This window comes from Engystomops pustulosus, chromosome 3 (assembly GCF_040894005.1).
Source record: "Engystomops pustulosus chromosome 3, aEngPut4.maternal, whole genome shotgun sequence".
Lineage (NCBI taxonomy): Eukaryota > Metazoa > Chordata > Amphibia > Anura > Leptodactylidae > Engystomops > Engystomops pustulosus.
In genome coordinates, this window is record NC_092413.1 from 233,131,111 (window position 1) to 233,143,327 (window position 12,217).

A 12,217-nucleotide genomic window follows, 5' to 3' on the forward strand; every position below is an offset into this window, starting at 1 on the left:
GGAAAATACATTCATTTAGGTCAAAAATGACACTTTTATAATGACAAAAATGATGAAATGCTCTGCCCAGTTTTTCCCAAGTGTATCGACACCCCATATGTGGTGGTAACCTGCTGTAGGGGCGCACGGCCGGACATAGAATGAAAGCTGCGCCATTCACAGCAGATTTGTATTGTCACAATGTACAGGCTATAACATTTTAATTTCTTTGGAAATGTGACCATATGAGGCTTATTATTTTTGAGGTGAGATACAATGTATAGATAATTAATTTGGGAGGGTCTATAATTTATTCATGAGATTTTATTAACTATTTCAAGGGGGATACAAACAAAATTATCCATTTTTTTTTTCCGATCTTTTTTTAAAAATAACATTTTATCTTTATTCTCTGGTCACTACGATTACGATAATTCCACATTTATATTGTTTTTCTTATCTTTGTTCAATTTTAATGAGCAAAACCAATATTAGAGAAAATCGCATTGTTTTCATTTTCAACAACTTTTTAGGGGCATAACTTTTGGATTTTTCTGTAGACAGGTCTAGTTGAGGGCTTATATTTTGTGAAAAAAGTTGTTCTTTTCAGTCGTATCATATAAGGGCACATTACTTTTTTTGATCACTTTTCAGAACTTTTTTTTAGGGTATTTGATTAAAAATGGTATATTACGGGAAGTTTTTAGTGTTTTTATTTTTTACGGGTTTTTTACGTTTTTTACGTCATTGACCGAGTGTTTTATATTTATAGTACAGATTGTTATGGACGCTGTGTTTTTGTGTGTTTTTTGTGTTTTATATACTTCATTTGGTTTTTATAAGTAATCAGTCTGATTATTGGCTTCAAGCCTTCACACTGCGATCAAGAATGACCAATTTGTGAATGCCCACCCCTTGGGGAATTAAGAAACGAATGAATATATTGTAAGATAAAATTACATTTCCATAATTTCGCTTCCATTTATTTTTCACCCTCATGAAATGCTCAAAGGGTTAACAATCTTCCTGAAGGTTGTTTTGAATATTGTGGGGGGTGCAATTTCTAAAATTCATGTGTGGGGTTTTACTCTCATGTAGGCCTCAAAAAGTCTTCTAACAGAAGACACAAGCAACTACAGAAGACACGAGCAACTACAGAAGACACGAGCAACTACAGAAGACACGAGCAACTACAGAAGACACGAGTAGCTACAGAAGACACGAGCAACTACAGAAGACACGAGCAACTACAGAAGACACGAGCAACTACAGAAGACACGAGCAGCTACAAAAGACACGAGCAACTACAGAAGACACGAGTAGCTACAGAAGACACGAGCAACAACAGAATACACCAGCAGCTACAGAAGACACAAGCAGCTACAGAAGACACAAGCAGCTACAGAAGACACGAGCAGCTACAGAAGACACCAGTAGCTACAGAAGACACGAGCAGCTACAGAAGACACGAGCAGCTACAGAAGACACCAGTAGCTACAGAAGACACGAGCAGCTACAGAAGACACGAGCAGCTACAGAAGACACCAGTAGCTACAGAAGACACGAGCAGCTACAGAAGACACCAGCAGCTACAGAAGACACCAGCAGCTACAGAAGACACGAGCAGCTACAGAAGACACCAGTAGCTACAGAAGACACGAGCAGCTACAAAAGACACCAGTAGCTACAGAAGACACGAGTAGCTACAGAAGACACCAATAGCTACAGAAGACACGAGCAGCTACAGAAGACACCAGTAGCTACAGAAGACACAAGCAGCTACAGAATACACCAGTAGCTACAGAAGACACGAGCAGCTACAGAAGACATGAGCAGCTACAGAAGACACCAGTAGCTACAGACAACACGAGCAACTACAGAAGACATGAGCAGCTACAGAAGACACCAGCAGCTACAGAAGACACGAGCAGCTACAGAAGACATGAGCAGCTACAGAAGACACCAGTAGCTACAGACGACACGAGCAACTACAGAAGACATGAGCAGCTACAGAAGACACCAGCAGCTACAGAAGTCACGAGCAACTACAGAAGACATGAGCAGCTACAGAAGACACCAGGAGCTACAGAAGACACGAGCAGCTACAGAAGACATGAGCAGCTACAGAAGACACAAGCAGCTACAGAAGACACCAGCAGCTACAGAAGACACCAGCAGCTACAGAAGACATGAGCAGCTACAGAAGACAAGAGCAGCTACAGGAGACACCAGTAGCTACAAAAGACACGAGCAGCTACAGAAGACACGAGCAGCTACAGGAGACACCAGTAGCTACAAAAGACACCAGCAGCTACAGAAGACACGAGCAGCTACAGAAGACACCAGTAGCTACAGAAGACACGAGCAGCTACAGAAGACACGAGCAGCTACAGAAGACACCAGCAGCTACAGAAGACACGAGCAGCTACAGAAGACACCAGTAGCTACAGAAGACACGAGCAGCTACAAAAGACACCAGTAGCTACAGAAGACACGAGTAGCTACAGAAGACACCAATAGCTACAGAAGACACGAGCAGCTACAGAAGACACCAGTAGCTACAGAAGACACAAGCAGCTACAGAATACACCAGTAGCTACAGAAGACACGAGCAGCTACAGAAGACATGAGCAGCTACAGAAGACACCAGTAGCTACAGACAACACGAGCAACTACAGAAGACATGAGCAGCTACAGAAGACACCAGCAGCTACAGAAGACACGAGCAGCTACAGAAGACATGAGCAGCTACAGAAGACACCAGTAGCTACAGACGACACGAGCAACTACAGAAGACATGAGCAGCTACAGAAGACACCAGCAGCTACAGAAGACACCAGCAGCTACAGAAGACATGAGCAGCTACAGAAGACACCAGGAGCTACAGAAGACACGAGCAGCTACAGAAGACATGAGCAGCTACAGAAGACACAAGCAGCTACAGAAGACACCAGCAGCTACAGAAGACACCAGCAGCTACAGAAGACATGAGCAGCTACAGAAGACAAGAGCAGCTACAGGAGACACCAGTAGCTACAAAAGACACGAGCAGCTACAGAAGACACGAGCAGCTACAGGAGACACCAGTAGCTACACAAGACACAAGCAGCTACAGAAGACACCAGTAGCTACAGAAGACACAAGCAGCTACAGAAGACACGAGCAGCTACAAAAGACACCAGTAGCTACAGTAGACACCAGCAGCTACAAAAGACACCAGTAGCTACAGTAGACACCAGTAGCTACAGAAGACACAAGCAGCTACAGAAGACACCAGCAGCTACAGAAGACACGAGCAGCTACAGAAGACATGAGCAGCTACAGAAGACACCAGTAGCTACAGACGACACGAGCAGCTACAGAAGACACCAGTAGCTACAGAAGACACGAGCAGCTACAGAAGACACCAGTAGCTACAGAAGACACGAGCAGCTACAGAAGACACCAGTAGCTACAGAAGACACGAGCAACTACAGAAGACATGAGCAGCTACAGAAGACACCAGCAGCTACAGAAGACACAAGCAGCTACAGAATACACCAGTAGCTACAGAAGACACCAGCAGCTACAGAAGACACAAGCAGCTACAGAATACACCAGTAGCTACAGAGACACCAGCAGCTACAGAAGACATGAGCAGCTACAGAAGACACCAGTAGCTACAGAAGACACGAGCAGCTACAGGAGACACCAGTAGCTACACAAGACACAAGCAGCTACAGAAGACACCAGCAGCTACAGAAGACACCAGTGGCTACAGAAGACACAAGTAGCTGCAGAAGCCACCATCTGCTTTAAGTTTTGAAGAAGACTTGGTTTTCTCCTGTAGACTTGTTCTGTTTTGAAGGTTACATATGGCCCGTCCTCTGTTATGCCTTTATGCTTCTCAATTACTCTCAAACAGTTCCTCATTGTACATTTTACCAATTTTCTAGGGTGTAAAAATACCCCTGAGGACTTCATGCATACATATTTTTATTTGTCAATCTTTCTTTATTGAGAGATTTAAATCATTTAACATTTGACAAATTGGTTAACGGTTTATTATTCATTGTAATTTACAATATCTTGATCACAATTTGCCTAAGTCATAACTTTGTGAACTTTCATAATCAATGTTAGGTGGAAATAGCAGTATTATAGATGAGGAGAATGGAGAGGAGGAGAGAATAGAGAAGATGGAATGTAGGCATGGAGGGGGGAGGGTTTCTGGTCAAGCTTTTTGTTCAACCTAATGTGGTACAAAAATGAGGATTCTGCTTAAGGATTTATTCTGCTGTGTTGAGGTAGGTAGAAGAGAATCTTTAAAGGATATCCATGGTGCCCATGTCTTTAGGTAATTATTGTGTGTTTTTTTTTGTTTTCTGTTGTCAGGTCTTCCATTTTTTGTAGGTGGAGGATTTCCTTGAACCAGTCAGTGGCAGACGGGGCTCTGGTGGTCTTCCATAATCTGGGGATCACCGTGCGTGCCGCTGTCAGCATGAAGTTTGTTAGAATTTGGACATGGTTTCCCATATGTCCAGTGTACATGGAAAGTAGTAAAATAGACGGATCATTCACGACATTGTACCCTGTTAGTTCCGTAGTCATTTTACACACGTTTTTCCAGAAAGGTTGTATTACAGGACATTCCCACCAGATGTGTTTCATCGTGTCCTCTGCTCCTCTACATCTCCAGCACTCGTTAGGGCATGTGGGGGATATTTGATTGAGTTTTGCTGGCACCCAATACCACCTTGACAAGATTTTGTAATTTGTTTCTTGTGCTTTAACCGATGTAGATGTTTTGTGTGTTTGTTTGAAAGATTTGCACCATTCTTCTTTTTTAAAATTCTTATTTAGGTCTTCTTTCCATGCTTTTTTGAATTGTAGGGGAAGGCCGGCCCATTTATCTAGTAGAAGGTTATAAATCGTGGAGATTGTTTGAGGGATTGGTGTTGGGAACAGACATAATTCTACTGTGTAAATTTCAATTTCTGTGTAAATTTAGTTTGTTTTTATGTTTATGCAAAAAATTTGACACTTGTCTATATTCCCATTCGGTTTTTTGGGTGCAGAAGCTAGTTTTATTTGGTGACTCCAGTGTCATTATTGAGGATGTGTCCGTCATGGAACTAAATATTAGGAGTTTTTAAGGTTCTCTGAGAGTTTAAAGGAAATCAGTGTTGTTTCTGGGTGGAAACGTCTGGGTTGTTCGATATCGGTGCAAGTGGGCCATTGTTCTCAAATAATTTTGTTGTATCATGAGGTTTGATTATTGTTTTAGAGTTTGTGCTGTTATAAGTGGGAAGGTGTTTAGGCGGTATGGTGGATACGTTGAGTTTGGGGACCAAGGAAGGCCTGTCAGAGGTAGTGGAGAAAGTTGTTCTTCTAATTTTACCCACGGCTTTGGTCTGTGGTGGAAAATTAGCCCTCGAAGTCCGGGAGACCTAGGCCTCCTTGTGTTTTCCTACGTGTCAATGTGTTTTTAGAAATTCTGGGAGAGGATGTGGCCCATATGAAATGGTTCATTAGGGACGATAATTTATTAAAGAATGTTTTGGGTAGGGAAAGAGGTATGGTTTGGAACAAGTATAATATTTTGGTAAAATGGTCATTCATACATATTTTAATAAAAGAGGATGTCTGTCTTGCTTTTGCCTTTCTGTTTTCCTCATGGCTCATGCATGTGCTTTTATGTGTATGAAGATGAAATGGATTTCTAATAAAGTGCCATAAAGCGTCATGGGCTCCAGTGTAGAAACTTGATGTATGTTACGATGAAATCTTCTGGAGCCACTCTCACCTAAAACCAGAATACTGTATCACCGGGGAGTCCACATAGCAGCACCTAGACTGAGATGGGTTCTGAACAACATGAATTGACAAAGTAAAATAATATTAATAATCATAAATAAAATTCTTGGTAAAAATTTTCCGAAATGACTGTTTCACCTCGCTGTTCCTCAAGCTATATATCATAGGATTCAGCACAGGCGTCACAACACCATAAATAAGAGAAATATATTTAAGGTTAGAAGAAAATCCTTTTGTATTTCCCATGTACATGGTTATGCTTGTCCCATAAAACATCAGCACCACCATGAGGTGGGAGGCGCAGGTGGAGAAGGCCTTAGATTTCCCACCTCTTGAGCGGATACTTAATATTGAGACAATGATACAAATATAAGAACCTACAATAAAAGCAAATGGTAATAAGATAGTAAAAAAACTGATGACAACTATAGCAATCTTATAGAAGGAGAGGTCCCCGCAGGCCAACGCCACAAGTACTAGAATCTCACAAGCAAAATGGTTTATCCGATTTTTCTTGCAGAAGACAAGAGGTCTGGACAAATTAGGGACTGTGGAGAGGATGAAACTTCCCACCCACATAATGACGGTGACACAATGACACAACCTCCAGCTCATGATGACGGTGTAACGTAAGGGGAAGCATATGGCGATGTACCGGTCATAGGCCATCACCGCCAGTAAGATGCACTCAGTTCCTCCTAGAAACACACCAACGTTCATTTGGGTCAAGCAGCCGATGACTGAAATTCTTCTTTTGTCAGAAAACACATCATGTAGCATTTTTGGGAGAGAATTTGAAGAGTAGCACAAATCTATGAAGGATAAATGACCCAGAAAGTAATACATCGGCGTGTGGATCTGAGGACTGACAATGACAGTGAAGATCAGTAAAAAGTTCCCAAAAATCGCAAAGATATAAAAGAGTAGAAACAGGATGAATAACATTATCCTTGTCTGTAAACTTTGAGAGAATCCGGTCAGGACGAATTCTGTCAGGACGGTGGTTTGGTTTCCTTCATCCATGTCACAGAATACATTTTTAGATTTAAGGACCTGGGGAGAGGATTAGGATGCGTGTTCAGCGATACCGTCACCTATTAGCAAAGTTCTGTATATTGTATTGACCAACCAAGGAGATGCCTCTCACTCAGGATCGGCTTCAGGTTTCAGTAGGCCTCTGGGTGACAGAGCCTCAGTTGCCCCTTTGCAGTGAACTCACGTCGCGGCATTAAAAATTCAGAAACTAAAACAGTCTCCTGTTCCCTAAAATATTGCCTAGTTCATCATACCAAACAGCTTCGTCAAGAATATTTTATGTATGGACCCCTCACATCGCCCCAGCAGCTCTGGGCCCCGGCACTTGCCCAGTTATGCTCAGCGCTGGCGCCGGCCCTGCTCTCACTTCACACTCTATGATCCAGTGAAACTTTGACTAAGCTAACGCCCTATTAGATAACTACACGTGCACATTCAACATTATCCGGCACAGACCCACCGGGCAGCCAAGTCTTATACTACGGGTATTTAAACCCGCTCACCACCCGTTCCAAACGCTTGTCGCGCTGCTGCCAGTAGGGCGATACACAACGCTATGTGAGTCTCACCTCCCCTTCAGTCACCCATATGAAATATGGCACCTCGATCTTTTAGCATCTTCAAGACCCAGGAGTATCAGGGTCGTAGCGGAACGATTCTAACCGCTCCGGCACTTTGTTGGATGGACAGATCATCCTTTCACTTACTTCCCAAAACATGAGAGCGTCAGAAACGCTCAGTGATTGCAAATCTTCTCTATTTGATTATTTCCCCTCGTATGAAACTTTTTGACTTTGGTCTTCTAAACGGTCAGTTTCATAATATATGTATTTATATCAGATTTTATGTATCACCTGATATGTATATATCACTACTCATTGTGGCCTGTATATACCTCCTGATGTTCTAGTAATAATATCACTGGATGTTATACTATATATAAATATCCCATGTTTTACCCATTTTTAATATCATTTATCATTTTATCGCTATTATTATTATTATTATACCGCTGCCTTTTATGCTCCCATTTTTTAGCTTTTTCCTGAATATAATTTTGTTTTAAAATCACTATTTCCGGTTTTTATACATATTATCTTGTTTCTTAACCATTATAGTGCAATACACTGGACCTGATGAAAGTGAAAATACTTCCCCGAAAAGTGTTGTCAAAAAAATATTTATTTATTACGCTTGAATAACACTTTGTAATATCCCTGTGACGTTATGACTTATTCTTTACCTGATAACCCTATAGTTCCTATATAAGTGTCTATAGTTATAGTTCATATATAAGTGTCTATAGTTATAGTTCCTATATAAGTGTCTATAGTTATAGTTCATATATAAGTGTCTATAGGTATAGTTTCTATATAAGTGTCTTTAGTTGCAGTTTCTATATATAAGTGTCTATAGTTATAGTGCCTATATATAAGTTTCTATAGTTATAGTTCATATATAAGTGTCTATAGTTATAGTTTCTATATAAGTGTCTATAGTTATAGTCTCTATATAAGTTTCTATAGTTATAGTTTCTATATTGGTGTCTATAGTTATATTCTCTTTATATAAGTGTCTATAGTTATAGTTCCTATATACACTCACCGGCCACTTTATTAGGTACACCTGTCCAACTGCTCGTTAACACTTAATTTCTAATGAGCCAATCACATAGCGGCAACTCAGTGCATTTAGGCATGTAGACATGGTCAAGACAATCTCCTGCAGTTCACACCGAGCATCAGTATGGGGAAGAAAGGTGATTTGTGGCCTTTGAACGTGGCATGGTTGTTGGTGCCAGAAGGGCTGGTCTGAGTATTTCAGAAACTGCTGATCTACTGGGATTTTCACGCACAACCATCTCTAGGGTTTACAGAGAATGGTCCGAAAAAGAAAAAACATCCAGTGAGCGGCAGTTCTGTGGGCGGAAATGCCTTGTTGATGCCAGAGGTCAGAGGAGAATGGGCAGACTGGTTCAAGCTGATAGAAAGGCAACAGTGACTCAAATCGCCACCCGTTACAACCAAGGTAGGCAGAAGAGCGTCTCTGAACGCACAGTACGTCGAACTTTGAGGCAGATGGGCTACAGCAGCAGAAGACCACACCGGGTGCCACTCCTTTCAGCTAAGAACAGGAAACTGAGGCTACAATTTGCACAAGCTCATCGAAATTGGACAGTAGAAGATTGGAAAAATGTTGCCTGGTCTGATGAGTCGCGATTTCTGCTGCGACATTCGGATGGTAGGGTCAGAATTTGGCGTCAACAAAATGAAAGCATTGATCCATCCTGCCTTGTATCAACGGTTCAGGCTGTTGTTGGTGGTGTCATGGGGTAGGGAATATTTTCTTGGCACTCTTTGGGCCCCTTGGTACAACGCCACAGCCTACCTGAGTATTGTTGCTGACCATGTCCATCCCTTTATGAGCACAATGTACCCTGTAACATCTGATGGCTACTTTCAGCAGGATAATGCGCCAGGTCATAAAGCTGGAATCATCTCAGACTGGTTTCTTGAACATGACAATGAGGTCACTGGACACAAATGGCCTCCACAGTCACCAGATCTCAATCCAATAGAGCATCTTTGGGATGTGGTGGAACGGGAGATTCGCATCATGGATGTGCAGCCGACAAATCTGCGGCAACTGTGTGATGCCATCATGTCAATATGGAGCAAAATCTCTGAGGAGCTTCCAGCACCTTGTTGTATCTATGCCACGAAGAATTGAGGCAGTTCTGAAGGCAAAAGGGGTCCAACCCGTTACTAGCATGGTGTACCTATAAAGTGGACGGTGAGTGCAAGTGTCTAAAGTTATAGTTTCTATATAAGTGTCTATAGTTATTGTTCCCATATAAGTGTCTAGATATAGTCTCTATATATAAGTGGCTACGGGGGCTGCTGCCTTGTACATCAGGTTGTGCAGCTGGTACAATGTAGTGTTATAGGTTGAGCCACCACTTACCTTTCTCACAACTGATTGGCCTCCAGTACCGTTTTCCAAGGGTGCGCAGCTTTATATTCACATTGTTATACAGTAATAATGATAACAGGAGAGGACAGAACCCCTGAGATTTAGACCCTGTACATCCACAGTCATTCACAGAAGAAGAAAATGACAGGAATAATGAAATAATGAAGGAAACGAGGCACAGTATAAAGTCCAGGGCTGTGATAGCAAAGTAGTTAATAGGTTATAATATTATTATGTAAAAAAGGAATAAAATTGAATCCCATTGGATCCCATAACTGTTTAAAAAGAGGCCGCAACTCAACCCCTCCAAAAAGAGAAATAGAAATAGTTATAGAGGCCGGAAATAGTTTGGATCAGATAAATAAATATCAGGTCATTGTCATCACATTACATTATACGCACGATTTCTGGTACCGGATACGCGCTGCAGACCTGCTGTCACAGTCACAGGAACTTTCATCATTCATTATCTGAGGTTCTTCATGTAACGGCAGGTAAGTCAAGGATTTATGATAGTGTGTACCCAACTATGCAGGTTCTGGTCCATCGGACCTGACTCTAAGTTTCATTTGTAGTTCCGGTGCAGGTTCAGCTCAACAACCCCACAACTACGTCAATGTCTGCTTTGTGCTGCAGTCTCTTCTTTTGCCTCTTATCTCTTCCTTTGGACGTAGTCCCTACACAGTCTCCTCTCGCTTCTGCAGTCTCTCCTTTCAGACACATTCCTTTCCTTAGTCTATAGTCTCTTCTTTTACCTGTAGTCTATTCCGTCAGACACAGTCTCTTCTTGCTTCTGTAGTCTCTTCTTGCTTCTGTAGTCTCTTCTTGCTTCTGCAGTCTCTTCTTGCTCCTCCAGTCTCTTCTGCAGTCTCTTCTTGCTCCTCCAGTCTCTTCTGCAGTCTCTTCTTGCTTCTCTGTCATTGCGGAGTCATCTCATCCTCAGGACAAGTCTGTGAATATTTATAGAAGAGCAAATAATCTAAATGTAGGAATCGAACCCCCTGGAATAAATTATAAAAATATCTCAAAGGGACAAGAATATGAAATAATAATAACGATGATAATAACAATATCCCGTGTTTGTCTCGTCTCAGCGTCTATTACATATGATAATACTTAGGAATCTCAGGTTAGAATGACTCTTACCAAGTGTCTCAGAGATTGTTGGTTTAGGATTAGAGATGAGCGAGCACTAAAATGCTTGGGTACTCGTTATTCGAGACAAACTTTTCCCGATGCTCGAGTGCTCGTCTCGAATAACGAGCCCCATTGAAGTCAATGGGAGACTCGAGCATTTTTCAAGGGGACCAAGGATCTGCACAGGGAAGCTTGGCCAATCACCTGGGAACCTCAGAAAAGGATGGAAACACCACGGAAATGGACAGGAAACAGCAGGGGCAGCATGCATGGATGCCTCTGAGGCTGCTTAATCGCACCATTATGCCAAAATTATGGGCAACAGCATGGCCATGACAGAGTGACAGAATGAAGCTAGATAGCATCTAAAACATCCAATAATTGACCCTGACACTATAGGGGACGGCATGCAGAGGCAGCGGCAGCAGCGGCAGGCTAGAGAGTGTCTTGGCAACATACCCTAAATGGACTCAGGCTTCAAACCAATGGTTGGCAGAGAGGAACCAAAGGAGGTGAGCAAGAAGCGCTCAAATAATATGGGTAAATGATAAAAGTTTGCCAGTATATTTTGTGGATTACACAGCAGGGTGGCGACAAAGTTAACAAGTTTGATGTGGAAGCCATGAAAACAACCCAAAATTCTGCCTGACACAGCTCGTTTGATAAGGGGACCATGTATGGAGGCAGTGAACTAGTAGTAGATTAAAGGTGCTGCAGTTAAAACTATGTTAGTTGGATCTTGGGATGGAGCTGGCGCTCCGCTGCCAGGCGAGCTTTCGCCAATCCAAGCCCCTGTCTCTAGGCTACTCCCCAAACAGCACTTCTAAGAACCTTTTGTATAAGATCAAGTGTAATAGCGTTCTTATAAGTTTAGGATATGGCGGGTGAGGGGAATGGAAACAGATGCGCAAGAAGCGCTGAAATAATATTGGTAAATGATAAAAGTTTGCCAGTATATTTTGTGGATTACACAGCAGGGTGGCGACAAAGTTAACATGGAAGCCATGAAAACAACCCAAAATTCTGCCTGACACAGCTCGTTTGATAAGGGGACCATGTATGGAGGCAGTGAACTAGTAGTAGATTAAAGGTGCTGCAGTTAAAACTATGTTAGTTGGATCTTGGCATGGAGCTGGCGCTCCGCTGCGAGGCGAGCTTTCGCCAATCCAAGCCCCTGTCTCTAGGCTACTCCCCAAACAGCACTTCTAAGAACCTTTTGTATAAGATCAAGTGTAATAGCGTTCTTATTTTAGGATATCTTAGTTTAGGATATGGCGGGTGAGGGGAATGGAAACAG

At 42.2% G+C, this 12,217-nt stretch overlaps 2 protein-coding genes across 2 annotated transcripts in view; one reads left to right on the plus strand and one right to left on the minus strand.

The window, feature by feature from the left end:
* The window catches only part of LOC140123019 (olfactory receptor 2A7-like), a 70,772-nt gene extending 69,584 nt beyond the window's left edge, over positions 1-1,188 (plus strand). The window contains exon 6 of the mRNA XM_072144269.1: positions 1,078-1,188. Within this exon, the coding sequence (XP_072000370.1) occupies positions 1,078-1,188 (111 nt within the window). The remainder of the gene's footprint in view (positions 1-1,077) is intronic.
* A 4,671-nt stretch (positions 1,189-5,859) lies between these two features.
* On the minus strand, positions 5,860-6,798 carry LOC140123020 (olfactory receptor 5V1-like). Its single transcript, XM_072144270.1, has one exon. It carries the CDS (start codon positions 6,796-6,798, stop codon positions 5,860-5,862), a length of 939 nt encoding a protein of 312 aa, XP_072000371.1.
* Between the last annotated feature and the right edge of the window lie 5,419 nt (positions 6,799-12,217).

What these genes read in the sequence shown, in the direction of transcription:
- LOC140123020 (XM_072144270.1), bottom strand. Translation starts at nt 6,798, where the DNA reads ATGGATGAAGGAAACCAAACCACCGTCCTGACAGAATTCGTCCTGACC.